Raw genomic sequence first — 25,945 nt, 5'->3', positions numbered from 1 at the left:
CCGGAGATGTGTCTCGGTCATGTCTACATAGTTCTCGAACCCATAGGGTCTGCACGCTTAACGTTCGATGACGATTTGTATTATGAGTTATGTGTTTTGGTGACCGAAGTTTGTTCAAAGTCCCGGATGAGATCACGGACATGACGAGGAGTCTCAAAATGGTCGAGAGGTAAAGACTCATATATTGGAAGGTTGTACATGGACACCAGAATGGTTCCGAAGAGGTTCGGGGATTTTCCGGAGTACCGGGAGGTTACCGGAACCCCTCGGGAAAGTTAATGGGCCTCATGGGCCATAGTGGAGAGGAGGAGGCAGGCCACAAGATGTGGCGCCCCCCCATAGCAGTCCGAATTGGACAAGGGGTGGTGGGCGCGGCCCCCCTGTCCTTCTCCCTCTGCCCCTCTTTCCCCTTTCCCCCTCTCCGTTGGAAGGAAGGGGGGAGCCGACTAGGACTAGGAGTCCTAGTGGGACTCACCCACTTGGTGCGACCCCTAGGGCCGGCCGGCCTCCCCTCCCCTCCTTTATATATGGGGGCGGGGGGCACCCCAAAGGACATCAATTGTTCTCTTAGCCGTGTGCGGTGCCCCCTCCACAGTTTACTCCTCCGGTCATAGCGTCGTAGTGCTTAGGCAAAGCCCTGCGCGGATCACATTACCATCACCGTCACCACGACGTCGTGCTGACGGAACTCTCCCTCGACCCCTACTGGATCAAGAGTTCGAGGGATGTCATTGAGCTGAACGTGTGCTGAACACGGAGGTGCCGTACATTCGGTACTAAGATCGGTTGGATCATGAAGACGTTCGACTACATCAACCGCGTTAAACTAAAACTTTCGCTTTCGGTCTACGAGGGTACCTGGACACACTCTCCCGCTCTCATTGCTATGCATCTCCTAGATAGATCTTGCGTGATCGTAGGAATTTTTTTGAAATTGCATGCTACGTTCCACAACAGCAATCATGCTCATCATTCAAATATTGTGTGCCAAACATTTTATTGACTTCTTCTTCTAACAATTGAGCACAATTTTCTGATCCATCATTTTCAAGAAAGATATTATAAAGATGATCAATAATATGATACAACCTCAATTCCATTTTTTGCAGTTTTCTTTTATAAACAAACTAGTGATAAAACAAGAAACTAAAAGATTCGATTGCAAGATCTAAAGATATACCTTCAAGCACTCACCTCCCCGGCAACGGCGCCAGAAAAGAGCTTGATGCCTACTACACAACTTTATTCTTGTAGACACGTGTTGGGCCTCCAAGCGCAGAGTTTTGTAGGACAATAGCAATTTTCCCTCAAGTGGGTGACCTAAGGTTTATCAATCCGTGGAAGGTGTAGGATGAAGATGGTCTCTCTCAAACAACCCTGCAATCAAATACAAGAAATCTCTTGTGTCCCCAACACACCCAATACAATGGCAAATTGTATAGGTGCACTAGTTCAGCGAAGAGATGGTGATAAAAGTGTAATATGGATGGTAGAAATATATTTTTATAATCTAAATAAATAAAAACAGCAAGGTAGCAAATAGTAAACTGGCACAAAAACGGTATTGCAATGCTGAAAAATGAGGCCTAGGGTCCATACTTTCACTAGCGCAATCTCTCAACAATGCTAATATAATTGGATCATATAACCATCCCTCAACGTGCAATGTAGAATCACTCCAAAGTCCCTTCTAGTGGAGAGCATAAGAATAAATCGTTTCTAGGGTATGAAACCACCTCAAAGCTATTCTTTCCGATCGATCTATCCAAGAGTTCGTACTAAAATAACACCAAATAATTTCAGATTCATAATACTCAATCCAACACAAAGAACCTCAAAGAGTGCCCCAAGATTTCTACCGAAGAAACAAAAGACGAGAACGTGCATCAACCCCTATGCAAAGATTATCCCAATGTCACCGCGGGAATCCGCGAGTTGAATGCCAAAATGCATATCAAGTGAATCAATATGATACCCCATTGTCACCACGAGTATTCATATGCAAGACATATATCAAGTGCTCTCAAATCCATAAAAGTATTCAATTCGATAACAACAAAATCTCAAAGGGAAAAACTCAATTCATCACAATAAGATAGAGAGGGGAAACACCATATGATCTGGCTATATTAACAAAGCCCGCGATACATCAAGATTGTGACATCTCAAGAACAAGAGAGAGAGAGAGATTAAACACATAGCTACTGGTACAAACCCTCAGCCCGGAGGGTGGACTACTCCCTCCTCATCGTGGTGGCCGCTGGGATGATGAAGATGGCCACTGGTGATGATTCCCCCCTCCGACAGGGTGCCGGAACATGGTCTAGATTGGTTTTCGGTGGTACAGACGCCTGTGGCGGTGGAACTTCTGATCTAGGGTTATTTCTGATGGTTTCTCTATTATAGGATATTTTGGCGTCGGTTTCACACGAAGATGGGCCTCGAGGTGAGCACAACCCACCGGGGCAAGCCAGGCCCACCAGGCGCACCCTTGTGGGTTGTGCCCTCCTCGTGGCTCTTCTGGCCCCCCACGAAGCTTTGGAGGTCTCTTTTTTTGTTCAAAAAAAATCGTCAAAAAGTTTCAGCTCATTTGGAGAACTTTCATTTCTGCACAAAAAACAACACCACGGTAGTTCTGCTGAAAACAACGTCAATCCGGGTTAGTTCCATGCAAATCATACCAAAACCATATAAAATTGTTGTAAACATGGCATAAATACTTCATAAATTATAGATACATTGGAGGCGTATAAATAAGTTCACAAGGTCACAGAACCCGCAAGTTTATCACCAAAACATACATCAAGTGGATCACGCAAATATCCCATTGTCACCACAGATAAGCACATGCAAGACATACATAAAGTGTTCTCAAATCCTTAAAGACTCAATCCGATAAGATAACTTCAAAGGGAAAACTCAATCCATTACAAGAAGGTAGAGGGGGAGAAACATCATCAGATCCAACTATAATAGCAATGCTTGCGGTACATCAAGATCGTGCCAAATCAAGAACACGAGAGAGAGAGAGAGAGATCAAACACATAGCTACTGGTACATACCCTCAGCCCCGAGGGTGAACTACTCCCTCCTCGTCATGGAGAGCGCCGGGATGATGAAGATGGCCACCGGTGATGGTTTCCCCCTCCGGCAGGGTGCCGGAACGGGCTCCTGATTGTTTTTCGTGGCTACAGAGGCTTGCGGCGGCGGAACTCCCAATCTAGGTTTCTTTCCGGGGGGGTTCTGTATTTATAGGAATTTTTGGCGTCGGTTTCACGTCAGGGGGGGTTCACGAGGAGCCCACAAGGACGGAGGGCGCGCCCTCCACCCTTGTGGGGGCCTCGTGGCTCTTCTGGCCCAACTCCTTTGCTTCGGGGGCTTCTTCTGTTTCATAAAAAAACACCGTAAATTTTCAGCTCATTTGGACTCCATTTGATATTCCTTTTCTATGAAACTCAAAAACAAGGAAAAAACAGAAACTGGCACTGGGCTCTAGGTTAATAGGTTAGTCCCAAAAATCATATAAAATAGCATATAAATGCATATAAAACATCCAAGATAGATAAATAATAGCATGGAACAATAAAAAATTATAGATACGTTGGAGACGTATCAGTGAACACAAAGATTTTTGGCGTGGTTCCGATAGGTGGTGGTATCGTACATCCATGTTGATGGAGACTTCAACCGGTGAAGGGTAGCGGTTGCGCGAGTCTACGGAGGGCTCCACCCATGAAGGGTCCACGAAGAAGCAATATTGTCTATCCCACCATGACCATCGCCCACGAAGGACTTGCCTTACTCGGGTAGATATTCACGAAGTAGGCGATCTCCTTACCCTTACAAACTTCTTGGTTCAACTCCACATCATGTCGGAGGCTCCCAAGCGACACCTAACCAATCTAGGAGACACTAGTCTCCAAAAGGCAATAGACGGTGTGTTGATGATGAAATCCTTGCTCTTGTGCTTCAAATGATAGTCTCCCCAACACTCAACTCTTTCTCACAGATTTGGATATGGTCGAAGAAGGATTTGAGTGGAAAGCAACTTGGGGAAGGCTAGAACTCAAGGTTCAAATGGTAGGAATAGAATCTCTTGATCTCAACACATGAGTAGGTGGTTCTCTCTCAGAAAATGAATGGTGGAAGTGTAGGCACGTTCTGATGGCTTTTTTCAACGAGGAAGCAGGGGTGGGGGTATATATAGCCTCCACACAAAATCCAACCGTTACACACTTTTGACCCATCTTGGTGGCACCGGTCAGAAAACTCGGTGGAACTGATTTGTGTAAAAATATGAACGTTGGGAATCTCGGTGGGATCGACGGGAACAACTCGGTGGGGCCAATGTGCAAGGGCTTAGGGAAAACCTAATCTCGATGGGACCGAAGTGAAGCAATAAGGCAACAGAGAATCGGTCAAGCCATATCGGTGAGACCGATTGTAATTCTCGGTGGGACCGAAATAGTTGCAACAAGCAACAGAGAGTTAGCAAGGCCATCTCGGTGGGACTGAGATCCATATTGGTGGATCCGAATTGTTACGGGTTTGGCAGTGGCTAAGTCCATATGAACTCGGTGGCTCCGGGTAGTAAATATCGATGGGGCCGAGTTGGAGTTTAGGATTCGGACATATTTGGATGGAGAAAGTGGTTGTGGGTTTTGGAGCAATATCACTAAGCACTTAAGCAACAAGGTCATAAGCGACACCTCATCCCCTTTTAATAGTATTGGCTTTCCTATGGACTCAATGTGATATTGGATCACTTAAACAAAAATGTAGAGTCTTGAGCTTTTTGCCAATCCATTTCCTTAGCATTTTGAGGAGTCAACATCTCTATTCACTGCCATGCCAATCATTGAACATCCTGAAATATTTATCTTGAATGGACATTAGTTCAATGAGGTATATGTTGTTATGAATTGCCAAAACCACCCGGGGATTAGTTGCACTTACGAGGACCGAGCTCATCTCATGCCCGATGACGCAGGACGGGTCGATGGAGGCTAGTTTAGGCCAGCCCATTTGGTTTCGGCGCTGGGGGCCGCCAAGGGGTGAGAAAGGCGGGTCCTTTCCGCTCGTATCTTTGGTTGAGGCAGCGGTGGGTCTCGGGTGAGGTAGTGTCAAGGTCTTGAATGCCGGGGCGGCGACCCTGGTGGTGGTTCCGCGGTGCTCATGGGCAGAGTCCGTGGCTCGGTGCTACCCGGTGGCCATGGTCGTGTGGGAGGCGTGGTCGCCGGGGTTTGTCGTTCGGTGGCGGTGAGTGTTGGCCGGGGTGAAAACCCGATATATCTTCGGACGGACCAGCGGCGGCGGAGCTCGTTCCCTTCTTGAAGGCGTCGTCGCGGCTCTCGCTGCCTGTCGTGTTGCTCCAGGGGAAAATCTGATTCTCGGGTCGGATGGCGGCGACACTTTGGTCTTGTAACCTTTCTGAAGGCGCTGCCTTGGAGCACACAGGTCGTCGTATGCGGCTTCATCTCTTCGCGGTGACGTGTTCACGGTTGAGGACTCCGGTTGTTCTTGTAGTACTAGGGGTGATGTTGCTGCGCTCAGCGCCTATGTATTCTGACTTGAGTGTATGCGTGTGTTGTGATGACGTGCATTTGCACCTGGACTGTGGATTGTCGTTACTTTATATATAAAACGAGACGAAAGCCTTTTTCAACAATGATATGGAGATAAATAGTACGTCTAAAGCAAGGTAAGCACTAAGCAGCTACTATGGCCTGCATGCGTTCTTCAAAGGTCCCCGACACCAAAGAACGTGAAGGTGTGGGCTGCCGTGCTCATTTGAGCGGAACGAACCACATAAATATATACTCCCTCCGTTTCTAAATATATGTGTTTTTAAATATTTGAATATGAACAACATATATAGATGAATATAAACGTATTTTAGAGTGTAAACTCACTTATTTTATTCCGTATGTAGTTCATATTAGAATCTCTAAGAAAACTTATATTTAGGCACGGAGGAAGTAAAAATTCGAGAGAAAAATGGATGCGTAGAAACATTTGATAAGGTTTGAAAAGCTGTAATTGTTATTATACATGTCACCTTTCTATAAGAAGATAAGATGCAAGAATAATGGACAAACCAAACTATTTCTTAACTGGGTATTTAAATTCAACTAATTACAATTGCAACCACTCCATGTATCCATGTTGACTAGTTGCAATTGTAATCTGGCTTAGTCATGTTTGAACTCGAGAAACTGACGCCACCTTAATCCTTTTGTATGTCTATTTGTTGACCAGTTCAAACACGACTAGATTTATGAACGAATCTCAAACAGTTTGCAAGCTTCCGTCGTAGTAGGATACTCGGCTCTCACCCGAGAGACCCGGGTTCAAGTCCCGGCGACGGAATTTTTTCTTTTTTTTGTGCTCCTAAGCCAGATTAACCAAAATTACTAAACCACCCCTCCATTCCACACCGCACGCGGGGGCACGGACGTAATTGCAGGCATATAAGCACCCTCCGCGCTAGGGTTTGCTCCTCTCCCTCCCTACAAAGCCGCTGCCGCCGCCGCCCCGCACCACTCTTTAAACCCCTCCCCCCCCCTCCTCCCCTCCCCCGCCGCCGCTCCCCAGATCCCGCCGCCATGGTGAGTTCCCCTCCGCCCTGTCAGTTGTTCCAAATCCTTTGGGTTGCTCGTGTTCCTGGTGTTCTGATGATGCGGCGTTGTCTGTGTTTTGGTGCTCGCAGTCGACGGAGAAGAAGCAGCTGAACCCCATGCGGGACATCAAGGTGCAGAAGCTCGTCCTCAACATCTCCGTCGGCGAGAGCGGAGATCGCCTCACCCGCGCCTCCAAGGTATACATCTGCCTGCCTGTCTATTTACCCTCCCGCTCGCCTCGTTGATGCGCTCGCGCGCGTATGGTTCAGATTAGTTCCGTGCAGATGTCAATATATTGGTTGTTAGTAGCCTGGTTGTTCTTGCAGTCTAGTGCTCTAGTTTGTGGAATTGCATCTATCTGATCTCGTCATTGGCCTATCCTATCTGGGGTGTCTCCTTTGTAGTTTGCTTGTAGGACATGCATCGGGTTCTGGTTCTGATGCTGCTACTTTGTAACCACTGCTGTCTTGGTGTGGTCAATCGTTTCTGCTCCATTTCCCTAGTTGTAGATTGACTTTAATCAGTGTTGTCCGAGTGGCACCGAGTAGTTAAAACTGATTTCCCTGCATTCCCGGTCTCTGAAAAATACAGCTTAACTGCCAATCATTGATCGATGTTAACTGCATTCCTGTTGTTAATTTGATAGGTGCTGGAGCAGCTGAGCGGACAGTCACCGGTGTTCTCCAAGGGTGAGCTTCTTAAATCCGACTTGTTCCCTTGGACATGTCAATTGAGGTCAATGTAGTTGGTCCTAATAGGAACGATATTGTGCTACTGCAGCGAGGTACACTGTCAGGTCGTTCGGTATCAGGCGTAATGAGAAGATCGCCTGCTATGTGACTATCAGGGGTGAGAAGGCGATGCAGCTGCTGGAGAGTGGCCTGAAGGTGAAGGAGTACGAGCTGCTCAGGAGGAACTTCAGCGACACCGGATGCTTTGGCTTCGGTATCCAGGAGCACATCGATCTCGGCATGAAGTAAGTTGAGATGGTGGCAGCACTTTTTTTTGTCAACTCGGTGCTTGTTGGGACTGGTTAATACTTATTAATCAAGTAGATGATTCTGTTTCATCATTATTAAGTAGCTGAGATCAAAATCACTAGAGCAGCTATATAGGAACTGTTTGAGAGTTGAGAACCGAGACTGATATTTGTCTGTAGCAGTAGTAGGGGCTACATATCATTAGTCAGTTACTCTAATCGTTAAATTCCATAAGATTATTGCACTCATTATTTCCTTGTGCTTAGAATATTGGTTAGATTAAATGGGCTGAATCATCATCCTTAGATTGGATGTATTTACTCAGTTGTTTCATCTGCCAATACCTTACTTGGTTCTCAAGCGTTCAATTAACAACATACATGCAGGGCTTTGGTTCCTTCATCTTGGCACTGTTAATATTTGACATTCTATTGGAATCCTTGTGGATAACTATTCTTTTACAGTATAATTGTGCAAATCACTGCTTGACTTTAGTTTGGATACGTTGTGTTGCCACTGCCTAGGTCCTTCCTAACCTTTGTATTTGGGGTGCTACTACCTTCATTTACCAAGTAGTTCCAGTACATTGTTCTGTCTGTTTGCTGATAGCACACCTGCATATGAGTGCGCACAATGGTTGTGCAATGAAGATTGTCACTTTCTTGAAGGACCAGAAACTAACCATGTTTCCTTATCAGGTACGATCCATCTACCGGCATCTACGGTATGGACTTCTTTGTGGTGCTCGAGCGTGCTGGGTACCGCGTCTCCCGCCGCCGCAGGTGCAAGGCCCGCGTCGGTATCCACCAGAGGGTCACCAAGGAGGACGCCATGAAGTGGTTCCAGGTCAAGTACGAGGGTGTCATCCTCAACAAGTCCCATGCGAGCTAAGAAGGACGTAGCTCTCTTTAGACCTTGAGTTAATGAAGTTCACCTGGTTGCTGGATATGTATGTTACCTAGAAACCGAAATGCTTTGTCAGTTTTGCCTGTACTCAAGCTGGATGATTTCTGTTTGATCTGCACTTTCGTCTAAGAGGCTCACTACTGTTTTATCCTCTTTCAACAATAGAGTATATGTCTGGCTTATGTGATGACCTGCCTTTTGTTTGGTTACTCTCGAATCTTCTCTAATTTTTTGGTTCGTCCACCCGAATTTCGTGCGCCCTACGTGATGACCATTGTATCTTCCAAGTTGCAACCTCTTCCTTATATTTTCTCCATTTACGCAGCTGGAAGGCATTCATTACTGTTACTCTTTTCTGAAGATATGAAACCAACCTAGAACTGTAAATATTTTCTCCACACGATGCCGCATATGTAAATATTTTCTACACCCGTTTTACGTTTGAAACGAAGGTTTCTGCCGAAAATACATTTCACAAACAAACATTTCTCAAATGAAAATTTCATGACGGAATGACACCTGTAGTGTAGAAAATACAGTCTGAACTTATTATTCCGTAGAGATTTTGGTCATTTTTGCCTAGAATGCCCGGGGTGTCATTGACTCATTTCTTCGTGAAACTTCATACAGAGCAGAATGGTCAACCATGTTTGCTAGATATTTTCTTTTTCAATTTTTCTGAATTTTGCCCGCATTTTTCTCAGAATTACTATTTATAAGGTGCATGTGGAATCATGTCCCAAAAATTCTTGTCCGGTTTCTACTTGCTCAATGTTATTCAAGGGTCGAAACCAATATCATTAGTTTCGCTGTCAGTTTGGTTATTTTTAATGGCGAAAGTTTATATGGTATGCCGATACATACGTGATGACTCATGAGCCAACTAGCCAATGGTAAGAGAGAACGAAATTGCTGGGAAGCTCGTGTAAAGAGGCGATTAGGTTAACCACAGCAAGTCCCGCCGCCCTTGGCAAGAAATTCGGTCGCCTGCTGCTGATCCCCCCAAATGGACACGGCAAACATGTGCACCGTGGAGAGGCGCGGCCGCGTCCACCTCATCACCCTCACCGGCGCCGGCGAGCACCGCCTCAGCCCAGCCCTCATCTCCGCCATCCGCGCCGCCGTGGCCGCCTGCCCCGGCGCCGGCGCCCTCGTCCTGGCCGCCGAGGGCAAGTACTTCTCCAACGGCTTCGACCAGGCCTGGGCGCGCACGGTCCCGCCCCACCTCCACACCACCATGAGCGAGGGCTTCCGGGGCCTCGTCGCCGACCTGCTCGCGCTCCCCATGCCCACCGTGGCCGCCGTCACGGGCCACGCCGCCGCCGCCGGCTGCGCGCTGGCCCTCGCGCACGACTCCGTCGTCATGCGCGCCTCCCGCGGGTTCCTGTACATGAGCGAGGTCGACGCCGGCATCAAGATCGTCGACTACTTCGGGGAGCTGCTCCGGCAGAAGGTCCCCGACGCCGCGACCAGGCGGGACATGCTCCTCAGGGGGGACAAGATGACGGCCGCGGAGGCGGTGCGGCGGGGCGTGGTGGACGCGGCCGCGGACGGCGGCGTCGAGGACGTGGTGGCCGCGGCCGTCGCGGCGGCCGAGGGGCTCGCGGCGAGGGGGTGGGACGGGGAGGTCGTGGCCGAGATCAGGAAGGCCATGTGGCCCGCCGTGTGGGGCAAGGTCAAGGACTACGGCGCCGACGCGGTGGCGGCGCGGCCGCGGCTGTAGGCTCCTCTGCTTCTGAAGGATTGCTCTGAATCTGCAGCATGTCGTAGACATCTAGGAGCTGAATAATCGAGTGGAATTGCCTTGTGATGAACTGCGATCCGGCGTTGTGCTGGTAGTTTTCCTTGTGTGATTTATTGATCTCGCTTCTGGTTTCATTTCATGAGACCGACCGAAGCTTCTTGCTGATAGATTTAGCTTGTGAAGCATGAACATGGGCACTCACACAACCAGTTCTTTCTTACTTGTGACTATCAATGGTTTAGAACATTCGATTTGGTCTGCAAACGTCGTGAACAATGGAGGGAGCAGATCAGCATATACGTTTGCTCAATACCCACCTAAACTTGGGCAATTTAGATTTAAGAGAATTATTTTAGTTTTGTCCTTCAACAATAGTCAAAGTCGTCCCTGTAAATTTACTACGTTTTCCCCCTCTCGTTAGGGTTTTGACTCCTCTCACCGCCGTCCGTGTTGAGCCCATCCATCCCCTCCCTCCAGCCGCCGCTACAAGGGCTCTTATATCGCTTTCAACGATTTGACTATCAAGAATAGAGAGGAAGGCCAGACAAGCTAGACCCGGAACAATTAACTTATTTCATACGGTAGGAGCTCGTCTGAATTTTGTCCGTCAGTGGCTCGAGAGACAACATGGGCAAACTCTAAATAAGTTTGGTGGCCACTAACGGTGTATTAAATCAATGGTGGCCCATCATCCGGGACGCCCGTCGCTGGGCCGACCTCAAGGCCCAGCAAAATAGGGCATAGCCAGGGCCCTTCGACCTATGAGAAGCCCTCCTTCCGAGAAGTTCTTCGTCTTGGTGTACAAGTCAAAGACCCCCCCCATCCGATCTGATTGTGGCTCTAGGTCGGTTCGTAGGACGTGTGACCCTAGGCCTCGTCCCCCTTTATATGGCGAGGTCAGGGGTAGTTTGGAATCCCCTGACATCTACTCATCGTCTCGGTAGCTCCCACACATATTGTACCCATGAGGGTCCGAACCTTGGTAAACCCCTCGTGTGAGATACCTTCTGGAAAATTTGGTCACGCGCTCCACTCTACCGGGACTATTGACGGTTTTCTGTTCCGTAAATTACCGTTGCTCGCTCCATTATAGTTGTTATGTGCTCCTTGGTTGCTAGGATCTGGTGGCCTGGAAATTTTAGAAGTATAGTTCTAGTTCTTCCAATTAGGATTATAATTATTTTGAGTAGTGACTTGACATCATTAACACAACATCGGTAATAGCATTAACAGGAACATCTTCCTTACCTTTTCATCATACCTATTAGTTCATATCTTCATAATTTTCTTCTACAACGGAATTTACCGTTTTTACAAGATCTTTAAACATGTCACCGGGCATGGTTTTCTTGCATATCACCAAGTAGCTTTATAGCCCCCTCAACCGGTCTTTTTATAATTGTTCTGCCAACAGCTGCATCAAACATGAGTTTTGATAAGGGATTCAGAGCATTATTAAATAGATGAAGAATTAACCATTCTTCCATCCCATGATTTGAATAATTCCTTATAACTTCTTTCATTCGATCCCAAGAACATAGTGGATACTAGGGATTAAGCCCTAACAAATCTGACAACAGTTACATAAGAAATCTCATCTACCTCCATATGTCTATAGAAAATTACTCACACATGGATGTGAGCATAATGAAATTGTTGATGGAGTAGGGTTGGTGATGACGACGGCGACGAATCCCTTTCTCCGGAGCCAGAAACAGACTCCAGATCAGGGCTCCCGATGGAGAACATGAGGTGGTGGCGGCTCCGTATCGTAAAACATGATGATTATTTTTTGTGTTTTTCTGGGATATATGGGAAATTATAGCGCTGGAATCAAGTCAAGGCGGTGGTCAGAGACCCCACATGACAGGTGGCGTGCCTTGGGGGTGGCCGCACCACCTGGTCGTCTGGCGGCCTGGTGGCCCCCCTCCAGTACTTCTTTGCTCCAATATTATTTATTTATTCCAAAATAAATTTCCAAAAATCCTTGTCCAATTCCGAGCACTTTTATTTCTACACAAAAATAACACCATGGTGGTTCTGCTGAAAACAACGTGAGTCCGGATTAGTTTCATTCAAATCATGTAAATTAGAGGTCAAAATAATAGTAGAAGTGTTTGAAAAAGTAGATACATTGAAGACGTATCAATATGTTGAGAGAAATAAGTTAGTGGAGGCTAACTATTTGCATATAAATGATACATGATTTTTTTAAAAGCACACAAATTGTGTGCCGTACTTTATAGAAGGCAAAGGATAAAGTACAAGAAATTAGACAAGCTCCCACCATAGACCGGTGAGAAGCAAACACCGCACCGACTTGAACGCACCCAACGCAACTCCCAATGCAAATGTGCCTTCCCTAAATTGACCAACAAAATCGTGTCTCAACCAACACCGACCACCTTCGAAGAGCAACAACTCCAAAGAACTCTCCTTGGTGACGCACTAACCACCCTTGATTGCCTAAAAGAGGTGGCAGGTGGATGCGGGACTTGGACAGCCCCCAGAAAGCCATCATCTTGGACTGACCCGCGACGGTGTACATAGCTCCCTTGAATCAGAATCTTGGGCAACCCCGAGCACCAAAGGAATGCAACATAGAACCTCCAAGCCATGTCTCCATAAACGATGTTCACAACAGGGAAATGACACCAAGAATGCCAACATCATCGATCCGGATGCGAACCAAGGCTTTTGCCGGAGACATCAAACCAAGTGAGAGGGAGCGAGGTGCTGGCACTCCACCATGACGCCTCCAAGGAGGGGAATGACACCCACGGGTGTCGTCGCTACTCGCATCGTCCGGAGACGTGCCGGACTTTCATTGAAATTGTCGCACACCTACATCCCCCTGCTCACCGGAAAGGGCAAAACCGCCATGTTTGTTCACTCCACTGTCGCCGCAACACCATGCCATTGAAGTAGTATCTACACGCCCCACCTGCACCACCACACGTTGAACACATCATAACCACCTGCACCACTGTCGGTGTCAAAACCGTCCGATCTCGGGTAGGGGGTCCCGAACTGCGCGTCTGAGGATCGAGGGTAACATGAGACAAAGGGGACATGATGTTTACCCAGGTTCGGGCCCTCCTGATGGAGGTAATACCCTACTTCCTGCTTGATTGACTTTGATGAGTATATGGGTTACAAGAGTCGATCTACCTTGAGACCGTAATGGCTAAACCCTAGATGTCTAGCCTATATGATTTGTGTTCTCCTCTATGGACTAAACCCTCCGGTTTATATAGACATCGGAGGGGCCTAGGGTTATACAAAGTTGGTTTACAGAGGAAGGAAACTACACATCCGAACGTCAAGCTTGTCATCCATGCAAAGGAGAGTCCCAACCGGACACGGGAGAAGGCCTTCTATCTTGTATCTTCATGGCCCATCAGTCCGACCCATGCTACACAGCCCGGACGCCCGAGGACCCCATAATCCAGGACTCCCTCAGTAGCCCCCGAACTTGCCTTCAATGACGATGTAATATTCGGCTTTGCAAGGCGGGTTCTTCATTATAATCCAGACTGATGACAATCTGGTGATAATCTTGATGCCTTTTACGATGCCCCCTTGTCGATGCTTCGATTTCCGCGCACTGAGTGAATATGAACGGTCCATGCTTTTTTGCAAATAAGTCCTTTACCACGCTCGGATGGCATCTATATAAGGAGGTACATCGCTCCAAATGGCATCCCACATCGCGCAGAAAGAAAATCGCCAAGTCCAGCCACGAGTAAAGCCTTCCACCATGACCAGCGCCCCAGGCTCTTCTTCGCGCCCCCATGGCCCTCAAGAGGGCGATTGGCAGAGTTTCTCCGTGCCTCATCTTCAGTTAAGCCAGCTCCAGACGCAAGGCTACCTCCCCCTCGCGGATCTAGTCTCCGTTCGAGCGGGATTGTATTCAGTAGGCAACGACGCGATGGCTGAGAATTTCCCCAACCCCAATAAGGAGGAGAGGGTGTGCTCCGTCCCATTCTTGTTGCGGGGCCTACGATTTCCAATCCATCCCTTTCTCAGGGGGTTATTGGAATTTTACGGCATCCAACTACACAACCTCACCCCAGCTTCGATTTTGCACATCTCAGGCTTTGTCGCCCTCTGCGAGCTATTTTTGGGTATTGAGGCCCACTTTGAATTATGGAGGAAGTTCTTCTGTCTCGTTCCCCGCCACCGAGGAGGTTCTATATTTGAGGTGGGCGGTGCCGAAGTATGGCGTATAGCCGGATCCGGATACCTCGTAGGAACACCTAAAGAGGTATACCCGCAGTGGTCTTCGGAATGGTTCTATATGGACGACGTCCCACTGCCGGACCCACTTCGTAGTGGCCTCCCAGAATTTTCCAGTGCTCCTTTAAGGAAGCGCCTCAACTGGCGTCCCCGCGGTCCCAATGAAGAGGACAGTGCGGAGATAAAGAGGTTAGTTAGCAAGGTCAGGTTGCTAGCCCATATCGAGCTCTCGATAGTCGAGGTCATGGCTATTGCAATAAAGAGGAGTGTTCAGCCTCTTCAATCCAGAGTAACTCCCTTATGGTGCTATAACGGAGAAGACGATGCGTCCCGCTGCAGACGGAAGGGTCCGGATACCCTAGCCGAACTGGCTTCAATTTTGGCTGATCTGTATAAGGGCGAGAAAGAAGATTTTCTCCGGTTAAACTGCCGGGAGGCTTATTCTATGTACACCCCTATTGAATGGGTAAGATCTCGATCGTCTGTGCTTATTTTATTGCATTGTAGACACTAATCGAATTTGGTCGTTGTTGCCATCAACAGTCATGGAGAAGGATGACCGAAGACATCCACTGCCCTGCTCCCTAGCCAGAGGATCATAATCGAGATGAGGATCCTGGCTTTTGCGAGGATCCAGACATATATATATATATAGAATTCGATGACGGGATATTCTATCAATCGAGCCTTGACGGTTCGGAAGTGGCCATCACCGCCGACTACCCTCGCCTCTATCCCTTCTGCGTGGTGAGTATCCGGAGGCTTCTTTAAAAGGAGATCCTTATCTGCATCCCTACCCGTTGTACTGATCCAGATTTTAACAGGATCGGCACTCTAGGGACCATACCTCCTCAAGGGCGGCCCCTACACAAGGCCGTCGTTCGAAACGAAAAGGGACCGGGAATACTACAGAGAACTCACAGACTTCCAAGAGGTACATATGCCTTAATGCATGCCTAGGCATGAGTCTGGATTATTAAAAGTCTCCCTCTTTATCCTTGACATTAGGAGGAGTACGCGGCAGACTGTGGGAAAACGCCCGATTAGCCAAATGTCTGCTAATCCGGTGCCGGATTCGTCAACTAGGATGCGAGCCGACTCAATGCCCGTTCCGCCTCCTCAAGAGGATTCAGATGACGTATCAGTCATGAATTCCGAAGTGGAGAACGTGATGAATCACCGTAGATTAAAGGAGGCTATGCGTGCTCCGGCTTTTTCCGAATAAGAGTTTGCCGCACTGAGTTCGGTGGATGCATATTTCGGAGCCGCTCGATACAGACTTGTCAGAGTCATTCAGCTGTTCTCGAAGGATATATAGGTAAAATTTGATGAAATTTGTATAGTCATATGCCAGTAGCCCCCGAGACTTAAAGCGGTGAGGCTAACCGATTTAAGGATCGATAATTTTGCAGGTTCTGAAAGAAAAGAATACCATGCTAGCACAAGAGCTGAACACAAACCAGACGCAGCTGGACGCGGTCACCGCCAAACTAGCGGAATTGAAAGACACCGCGACGGGCGCATCTAGGGAGAAAAAAATTGTAGGAGGAAAAGAACAAATAGTCCGAAGAGATAGAGAGCTTGAAGGCTCAGCTATCGGCCGTTCAGAAGGAAAATGAAAAGCTGAAGGGCAGCATGTTCGGTATGTCTTCCCCTCTTATTCGGAACCACCATAGGTGCGCATGTTGAGTCCATAATGCAAAATATCATGACTTTGTTGCTGCAGGTCTGTTAACTGGTCGGCCGAAAGAGGAAGTATCCGGATTTTAAGGCGACGTGCTAAAGGAGTTGTCCGCCATGCAAGCTCGAGCCCGGAAAGCCATGAGGAGTATGGTGAAGGCGTTATGGCCATCTGATACCCCTCTAGAATGTATGGAGGGCCTGGCAAACTTATTCAAAGGTGCCCGGCGCCGGTTCGAGCTATGGAAGACGTCTGCCAGCCGTGAAGGCGCACGAGAAGCCTGGGCCATGGTGAAGACACGCTTCACAAAACTGGACCCGAATCATATGGCCTGAGTAGGACCACAGGGACCAGATGGGAAAGAAATCCCTTTAAATTTGGTATATGATCAAGTAATGATCGCTGCAAAATATTCGCAGGAAGACTGTAGATTAGACAGCCTTATAAATGGAATATAGAAGGAATAGGTTTTTGACTTGATGTATCAATGTACATTTATGATCAACCTTTGGTTAGATCCGAACATGTGAAATGATTTTGTCATCGCAGGCTTTCGGCTTTATCCTCCGGACCAAAATGGTGGTGTGTTTCCGGATACTTAAGACAAAAGGAAGTATCTATCCGGAAACCAGACAACCCAGTCATTGTGCTCGAATAGACAAAAAATTCGAGTTCGGGATGTATGTTCTATTACGTATGTAAGAAACATCTTCCAAGGAAAGTAGTTCCGTTCAGGGTTCCTTTCCTTGGGTCGATATTTTATGATTACACGTGCCGGGGCGTCGATACGCCTCCAACGTATCTATAATTTATGAAGTATTCATGCTGTTATTTTATCATTCTTGGATGTTTTACAATCATTTTATAGCAACTTTATATCATTTTTTGGGACTAACCTATTGACCCAGTGCCCAGTGCCAGTAGCTGTTTTTTGCTTGTTTTTTACATCACAGGAAATCAATACCAAACGGATTCCAAATGCAACAAAACTCCACGGAGATTTTTTATGGACCAGAAGACATCCATTGGGCCAGAGTAGCACCTGGGGGGGTGCCCCGAGGGGGGCACAACCCACCAAGGCGCGCCTGGGGGCCCAGGCACGCCCAGGTGGGTTGTGCCCACCTCGGTGGCCTCCCGCACCCCCTCTTTACCCTATAAAATCACAAATATTCAGAAACCCTTCGGGGTTAACCTAGATCAGAAGTTCCGCCACCGCAAGGCTCTGTAGCCATCGAAAATCAATCTAGACCCGTTCCGGCACCCTGCCGGAGGGGGGAATCATCACTGGTGGCCATCTTCATCATCCCGGCGGCCACCACGATGAGGAGGGAGTAGTCCACCCTCGGAGCTGAGGGTTTGTACCAGTAGCTATGTGTTTAATCTCTCTCTCTCTCGTGATCTATATCATGGGCTTTGTTAATATAGTCAGATCATATGATGTTTCTCCCCTCTATACACTTGTTGTGATGAATTGAATCTTTACCCTTTGAAGTTTTATCTTGTCGGATTGAATATTCAGATATGAGAACAAATGATGTATGTCTTGCGGTATGAATACTTGAGGTGACAATGGGGTATCGTATTGATTCACTTGATATATGTTTTGGCACTCAACTCGCGGATTCCTGAGGTGACATTGGGGTAATCTATGCATAGGGGTTGATGCACGTTTTTATTATCTTTTCTCCCATAGAAACGTTGGGGTCTCTCTGTAGTTCTTTGTGTGGATTGAGTATTATGAATATGAATTTGCTTTGGTGTTATTTTAGTACGAACTCTTGATTAGATCGATCGGAAAGAATAGCTTGCGTTATTTTAGTACGAACTCTAGGATAGATCAATCAAAAAGAATAGCTTTGAGGTGGTTTCGTACCCTACAAACAATTTCTATCTTTTGTTCTATGCTAATAGGAACTCGGGAGTGATTCGTTATTGCACTTTGAGGGATAATCATATGATCCAACTATGTTAGCATCATTGAGAGGTTGCACTAGCGAAAGTAGGGACCCTAGGCCTCATTTTCAAGCATTGCAATACCGTTTTTGTGCCCGTTTATTATTTTCTACCTTGCTGTTTTTATTTATTCAGATTATAAATATATTTCTACCATCCATAGTACACTTTTATCACCATCTCTTCGCCGAACTAGTGCACCCATACAATTTTCCAATGTATTGGGTGTCTTGGGGACACAAGAGATTTCTTGTATTTGGTTGCGGGGTTGTTTGAGAGAGACCATCTTCATCCTACACCTCTCATGAATTGATAAACCTTAGGTCATTCACTTGAGGGAAAATTGCTACTATCCTACAAAACTCTGCGCTTGGAGGCCCAACATGTGTCTACAAGAATAAAGTTGCGTAGTAGAAATCAAGCTCTTTTCTGGCGCTATTGCCGGGGAGGTGAGTGCATGAAGGTATATCTTTAGATCTTGCAATCTAATCTTTAGTTTCTTGTTTTATCACTAGTTTGGTTTATAAAAAAAATACATAAAAAATGGAATTGAGGTTGCATCATATTATTGATCATCTTTATAATATCTTTCTTGAAAATGATGGTTCAGAAAATTGTGCTCAATTGTTAGAAGAAGAAGTCAATAAAATGTTTGGCACAAAATATTTAAATGATGAGGATGATTTCAATGTTGTTAGTATAAATTCTTTGCATATCAATGATGCTAATGATATGCAAAGCTACAAGCTTGGGGATGCTATATTTGATGAATATGATATTTTTAGTCCCCCAAGTTTTGATGAGAAAATTTATTATGATGAAAGCATGCCTCCTATTTATGATGATTATATTGATGAAGGTGGATTTGGTGAGGTCATGCCTTTATTTAATGATGATTCCACTATCATGGAGGAGGTTGCAATTGATTATGACAACAAAGTTCCTATATATGATGATTATGGTGATGACATGTATGCTATATTTGATAATGCTAACCATGAAACTTGTCATCATGATTTTAATTTTCATTCTCATGATAGTTATTTTGTTGAGTTTGCTCCCACTACTATTGATGAGAAAAAATTTGCTTATGTGGAGAAAAACAAATTTTTGATGATTTTGGATCATGAAAAGAGTGCTTTATGTGATGGTTATATTGTTGAATTTATTCACGATGCTACTGAAAATTATTACGAGGGAGTAACTTATGCTTGTAGGAATTGCAATAATATCAAATTTCCTCTTTATGTGTTGAAAGTTGTGAAGTTATGCTTGTTTTGCCTTCCTATGCTAGTTGATTCTTGCTCCTATAAATTATTTGATCACAAAATACCTATGCATAGGAAGTGGGTTAGACTTAAATGTGATTGCCATGTGCGTCATGATGCTCTCTTTGTGTTTCATTCTTATCTTTTACGCGAGCATCATTGAAATCATCATGCCTAGCTAAAAGGCATTAAAGAAAAGCGCTTGTTTGGAGACAACCCAACACTTTCACCTACTGTTTTTGTGTGTTCACATGATTATGCTACTGTAGTAATCATGTTTTATTTCTTTTGTTTCAATAAATTGCCAAGTAAAGCCTTTGGGATCATGTTGGGTGATAGTTGATTTGATCTTGCTGAAAAACAAAAACTTTTGCACTCACGAAAATAATTCTCATTTTTAAAAGAAGAGTTCTTTTGAGTTGATTCTGTTTGCAGAAGTTTAATATACAAATATCTCACGTGGTCCTAATTTGTTCATAATTTTTGGAGTAGCATAAGTATTGTTTGAGTACATATTACTACAGATTGTTCTGTTTTTGACAGATTCTGTTTTCAATGCACAGATTGCTTGTTTGCTAGTTTCTATGGCTTATATTGCTCAATATAAATTGTGGAAATGATATTGTACAGTAGGAATTGTGTGGAAGAAATTATTAATCTTGTCTTTGACAGTACCAAATGGTTTGCTCTTTATCATACTAACCTATCTCACGAAGTTCCGTTAAGTTTTGTGTGATTGAAGTTTTCAAGTTTTGGGTGAGATGTCGATATGAGGAGAATAAGGAGTGACAAGAACCTAAGCTTGGGGATTCCCAAGGCACCCCAAGGAAATATTCAAGGAAGATCCAAGCAACTAAGCTTGGGCATGCCCCGGAAGGCATCCCCTCTTTCGTGTTCAACATTATCGGTAACCTCAGTAGGAGCTATGTTTTCATTCGTCACATGATATGAGTTTTACTTGGAGCGTCAATTTATTTTGTTAGGATTTGCTTGCTGTTATTTAGAATAATGTTTTTCACCTTTTATTTCAATAAAAGTGGCATTGATAGCCTTTGCCATGCTTATTTTGCAAGTATACTTGTTGCTGTTTCAAAGTAGAAAGTTTCCCACTGTTGAAAAAATCCCCTACAAAAGTAGGAATGTGATAAATTGCTAATTGTTTTTGCAAAATAATATCTGATAAATTTTCTACAGTTGGGTAAAATTTTCATAATTTTTGGAGTTAGGGAAGTATGATAAATATTGCATTCTTTACGGACTGTACTGTTTTGGCAGATTTTTGTTATGTTTGCATATGTTTGCTTGTTTAATGTTTCTATTTGAGGATATGAGTATTAAATATGCAGAGGCATTTAGTATTCAATGTTGAATAATAATTTTAGTTATTTGCTACAGTAGAGAATGATAAGGTTTTTGCATTGGTTTATACTAACTTATTTCACGAGTTCTTGTTGAGTTTTGTGTGGATGAAGCTTTTGAGATTTAGGAAAACCGTGATATGAGGAGAATTAAGGAGACACCAAAGCTCAAGCTTGGGGATGCCCAAGGCATCCCAAGATAATATTCAAGAAGTCTCAAGCATCTAAGCTTGGGGATGCCCCGGTAGGCATCCCACCTTTCTTCTTCAACAATTATCGATTAGTATCGGTTGAGCCTAGTTTTTGCTTCTTCACATGATGTGTGCTATCCTTGGAATGTCATTTTTTGTTCTACTTGCTGTTTTAATTAAATACTCAGATCTGAATTTTTTTAAATAAAATAAAGTCCTCAAATAATTGCCAAGGAGGCTAAGTAAGCGGCATTCACATCCCATCAACGAAGCTGTTTTCTTTGGAATTGCTCTTGTGCTTCACTTATATCATATGAGTAAATTGTTGAATAAATTGAATGTCATGAAGTTGAAATTATATCATGCCTAGTGGTAGCTTCACATTGGGTTTAGAAAGTGAAACCTTTTGAGTCTTGACTATCACAATATTGGTCATACAAGCAATTCACGAATAATTAGTATAAGGAAGAGAACTTTCACATGCAAATACACTATCATGGAAATCTTTTGTGATTGTGAGCCCCCCATCAAAATATTATATGCCAAAATTGTTGATGTTGGACAAGGAAGACAACGTAATGATTTATGTTTGTTCATATTCACATAGAAGTTATATTTTCATAGATCCTTCAACATGTGGTGCTTGCCTCCCATCTTTGCTAGCCAAAAATTCCGCACCAAGTAGAGATACTACTTGTGCATCCAAAAACCCTTAAACCCAAATCTTATTTTCAAGAGTCCACCATACCTACCTAAGGATTGAGCAAGATCCTTCAAGTTGTCATCGGTGCAATAAGGCAATAAAAATTGCTTCTAAAGGTGTTAGATCATTTAGTGTAAGAGAAAATTGAGCATTGTACGAACTTGTGATGGCAAAGCAATAAAAGCGACGGACTACATAATAAAGGTTGCTATCATAAGGGGCAATATAACATGACATTCTTTTGCACTAAGTGCTTGAGCATACAAACAAATAAGCGCATGACAACCTCCGCTTCCCTCTTCAAAGGGCCTATCTTTTACTTTTTAGTATTTATTTTTATGCAAAGAGACAAAGTTATCCTCTCTATTCCTTTTTATTTTTCTCTTTTGGCAAGCATCATGTGGTGAGGAAAGATCTAGGCACATATGTCCAGTTGAATATGGGTAGCATGGGTTATTATTGTTGACATCACCCTTGAGGTGAATAAGTTGGGAGGCAAAACAATAAGCCCCTATCTTTCTATGTGTCCGGTTGAAACGTTTTGCTCATGTGTATGCGGTGAGTGTTAGCAATCATAGAAGACTATATGATAGTTGAGTATGTGGAGCTCTTACTTAAACTCTGTTGAATAAGTTTAATTGCAATTGCTTGGTGACTAAGAACATATGTTGTTGAGTTTCAAGAGAGTTCATTGTTTGAACCTTAACATGTGAATTGGTTGCTACTATAACATGAGAAGTTTTATAAGAAAGAATTGCTGTTATGATGCTAGGAAAAGTGATTGAAATTTTCATTGATCAAACTGATGCACTTTGCTAGCATTCACACTTCATAAATTATTTCTTTTATCATTTACCTACTCGAGGACGAGTAGGAATTAAGCTTGGGGATGCTGATACGTCTCCAACGTATCTATAATTTATGAAGTATTCATGCTGTTATTTTATCATTCTTGGATGTTTTACAACCATTTTATAGCAAATTTATGTCATTTTTGGGACTAACCTATTGACCAAGTGCCAGTTGTTGTTTTTTTGCTTGTTTTTTACATCGCAGGAAATCAATACCAAACGGGGTTCAAATGCAACGACACTCCACGGAGATTTTTTATGGACCAACTGACATCCATTGGACCAGAGTAGCACCAGGGGGGTGCCCCGAGGGGGCACAACCCACCAGAGCGTGCCTGGGGGCCTAGGCGCGCCCAGGTGGGTTGTGCCCACCTCGGTGGCCTCCCGCACCCCCTCTTCACCCTATAAAATCACAAATATTCCAAAACCCTTCGGGGATAACCTAGATCAGAAGTTCCGCCCCCGCGGGGCTCTGTAGCCACCGAAAACCAATCTAGACTCGTTCCGGCACCCTGCTGGAGGGGGAATCATCACCGGTGGCGATCATCATCATCCCGGTGGCCACCATGATGAGGAGGGAGTAGTCCACCCTCGGGGCTGAGGGTTTGTACCAGTAGCTATGTGTTTAATCTCTCTCTCTCTCGTGATCTATATCATGGGCTTTGTTAATATAGTCCGATCATATGAAGTTTCTCCCCTCTATACTCTTGTTGTGATGAATTGAATCTTTACCCTTTGAAGTTTTGTCTTGTCGGATTGAATATTCAGATATGGGAGCACATGATGTATGTCTTGCGGTATGAATACTTGAGGTGACAATGGGGTATCATATTGATTCACTTGATATATGTTTTGGAACTCAACTCACGGATTCCCGAGGTGACATTGGGGTAATCTATGCATAGGGGTTGATGCACATTTTTATTATCTTTTCTCCGATAGAAACGTTGGGGTCTCTCTGTAGTTCTTTGTTGTAACACCCCGGATGTAACTTGCCATATTTGTAACTCCGACTCTTGCCATTTCCGGCTATGTGATATGTTTTTCCCTCCGTTGTCGGGTTTTGTCTTTCGTTTTGTATTTTTGTCATGTCATGTATTTTCATATCAGGTCATCATGTGCATTGCATTCGCATACGTGTTCGTCTCATGCATCCGAACATTTTCCCCGTTGTCCGTTTTCCAATCCGGCGCTCCTATCTCCTCCGGTGCACCCCTCTAGTTTTCTTTCGTGTGCGTGTGTCAAACTTTCTCGGAATGGACCGAGGCTTGTCAAGTGGTCTTAATATACCACCCGGAGAATACCGGTCAAGTTTCGTTCCATTCGGAGGTCGTTTGGTACTCCAACGGTTAACCGGGCATCCGCAAAGTCCATTTGAGTGTCCAGCAAAAACCCCCTCTAAAATCAGCCCAAAACCCACCAAACTCTCTTCCATGCTCTAGGTCGTTCGATCACGATCGTGTGGGCGAAAACCGCACCTCATTTGGAGTCTCCTAGCTCCCTCTACCTATTTATAAATGGGCATCCCGAAAAACGAAATCTCAGACGAAACCCTAAGTTTTTCCCTCCGCGCCGCCGGACGCGTCCGTACCCCGCCGGACACGTCCGCCGCCGCGCCCCGTCCAGTCCGGATCCGCCACGTGTCATCGCCGGTTTTCCACCGCCGCGGCCCGCCGCCGGCCCGCGGGCCCGCGCGCGCCTCCGCGCCGGTCTTCCTCGCCGGCCGTGCTCCCCCGCGCCGCCCGGTGCCGGTCGGCCTCACCGCCGCCGCCGAGTTGCCCGCCGCCGCCGCCATCACCCCAGGCCACCGGCCACCGGCCGCCGCCACCGGTCCGGCCCCGCCGTGCCCCGCCGCCGGCGACCGCCTCCGGCCCCCTCGCCCCTCCTCCGGCCTCCGGCCCCCTCGCCCCGCCGGCCCCTGCCCCGAGCAACTCCTCGCCCGATCCAGATCTCTGTACGGCGTTGACTTCCCCGAGCCCCTCTAATTTTTCTAAGTCCTGTTATTTTATCAGCATGTGCCTTTGTTCCTGATGCGATAACTTCTTGCATGTAGCTCCGATTCGCGCGTGTAATATGTCAAATTATTCGTCTCGTGATGCTCTACATTTTGCCCAATTGCACCATGTTCATTAGAGGTCATCTTGATGCCCAAATCTTCGTTGGAAGAGGGCTAGTTGCTGTTAATCTCTGGTTCTTATCAGAACTTGGAGATTTGTCATTTTTGTACCATTTAATCTGTGCATCTTTTGAGCATGAGCTCTACATGTGTTTTGAAGTATGCCATGCCATCTTTCTAGTGGTATAGTACATGTATTTTTGTGATCTCTGTGGTGACTAGCACAATCATGCAAAGTAGGTCCCGTAATAATTCTGATTTCAGGGACTTAATGATTTCTCCAAGTCTTTGTCTGCTGTAATTTTGTTGCCATGTAAACTTGATGCTACAGAGAGATCCATGCATATTTTGGAAATGTTCAGTAAGGATGTTTTGTAGATATAGTTGTACTTGATCCATTCCTGCAATTGTTTTCAATTTTAGAGTACCATAGCATGACTAAATCGTGCTCTACTTTTGCTATAAAATATTTCTGGCAGATTCTTAACATGATATGCATTTTTGCCAAGCTTATTGTAGTTGATCCATATATGCTATGCAATGTTTCGTGCCATGGATAGCTTCATAAACATGTCATCTTGCTGTAGGTATGCTTGGTTTGTCATGAATTGCTCTGTAGTGAGTGCATCAAGCTCACAAAGAGGCCTACATATTAATATTTCTGCCATGCTCTGTTTTCTGCTAAGTCTGAAACCTGATAACGTAACTTGCTATGTTTACATGCTTGCCATCATTTCTTCTGGTCCTTTTTGGCTTATGGTCAGTAAGGGACTTTTGTCAAGTGCATTTAGTATAACACTACCATGCCTTGTTTTGCTATGTTAAGTTCCTGTAGCATGTTGATTTCGCGCTCTGAACATTGCTACCTGATGCTGATTTCTGCCATGTCCAGTTTTTCACCAAGTCTGTGAACCTGTAATCTTTTGCATTTTTGCCATGCTTGTTTGAGCTTGATATGTTGTGAACTAGCAGTAGCTCATTGTTCATCTTTTGTCAAGAATCTCATGTAGATTACTGCCATGTGCTTTGTTGCTATGTTGGGGTGCTGTAGCATTGCTACTTGTTGCATTTTAAGTGCTATCTTGCTGTTTATCGCAGTTTAGTGTCATTCTTGTTTTGCTTGCCATTTGCAAACCGTGCATCCGATTCTGGTGATCTTTATATCGATTTCGACCGAAATCATCTCATCTTTCCAGTGGAATGCTTGGTTTGCCAAGTTACTGCCATGTTCATCATTTTCCTTCCGGAGCACGCATATGCATCGCATATCACATCTTGCATATCATACATGTTGCATCATGTTGCTCGCGCATTCCTCGTGATTGATTGTGGTTC

At 45.3% G+C, this 25,945-nt stretch overlaps 2 protein-coding genes across 2 annotated transcripts; both read left to right on the top strand.

Moving 5' to 3' along the window:
* The first annotated feature begins 6,481 nt into the window (after positions 1–6,481).
* On the top strand, positions 6,482–8,693 carry LOC606335 (60S ribosomal protein L11). Its single transcript, XM_044499970.1, has 5 exons — positions 6,482–6,608; positions 6,710–6,817; positions 7,267–7,309; positions 7,401–7,596; positions 8,299–8,693. Exons 1-5 carry the CDS (start codon positions 6,606–6,608, stop codon positions 8,489–8,491), a joined length of 543 nt encoding a protein of 180 aa, XP_044355905.1. The 5' UTR covers positions 6,482–6,605; the 3' UTR covers positions 8,492–8,693.
* Positions 8,694–9,389: 696 nt separating this feature from the next.
* On the top strand, positions 9,390–10,470 carry LOC123074250 (enoyl-CoA delta isomerase 2, peroxisomal). Its single transcript, XM_044497143.1, has one exon. The coding sequence runs from the start codon at positions 9,513–9,515 to the stop codon at positions 10,227–10,229; it is 717 nt and encodes a 238-aa protein (XP_044353078.1). The 5' UTR covers positions 9,390–9,512; the 3' UTR covers positions 10,230–10,470.
* The last annotated feature ends 15,475 nt before the right edge of the window (positions 10,471–25,945 follow it).

Source organism: Triticum aestivum, chromosome 3D (genome assembly GCF_018294505.1).
Source record: "Triticum aestivum cultivar Chinese Spring chromosome 3D, IWGSC CS RefSeq v2.1, whole genome shotgun sequence".
Classification (NCBI taxonomy): Eukaryota; Viridiplantae; Streptophyta; class Magnoliopsida; order Poales; family Poaceae; genus Triticum; species Triticum aestivum.
The sequence above is the reverse complement of the archived record's forward strand: the minus strand, read 5'-3'. Positions and strand labels throughout refer to the sequence as shown.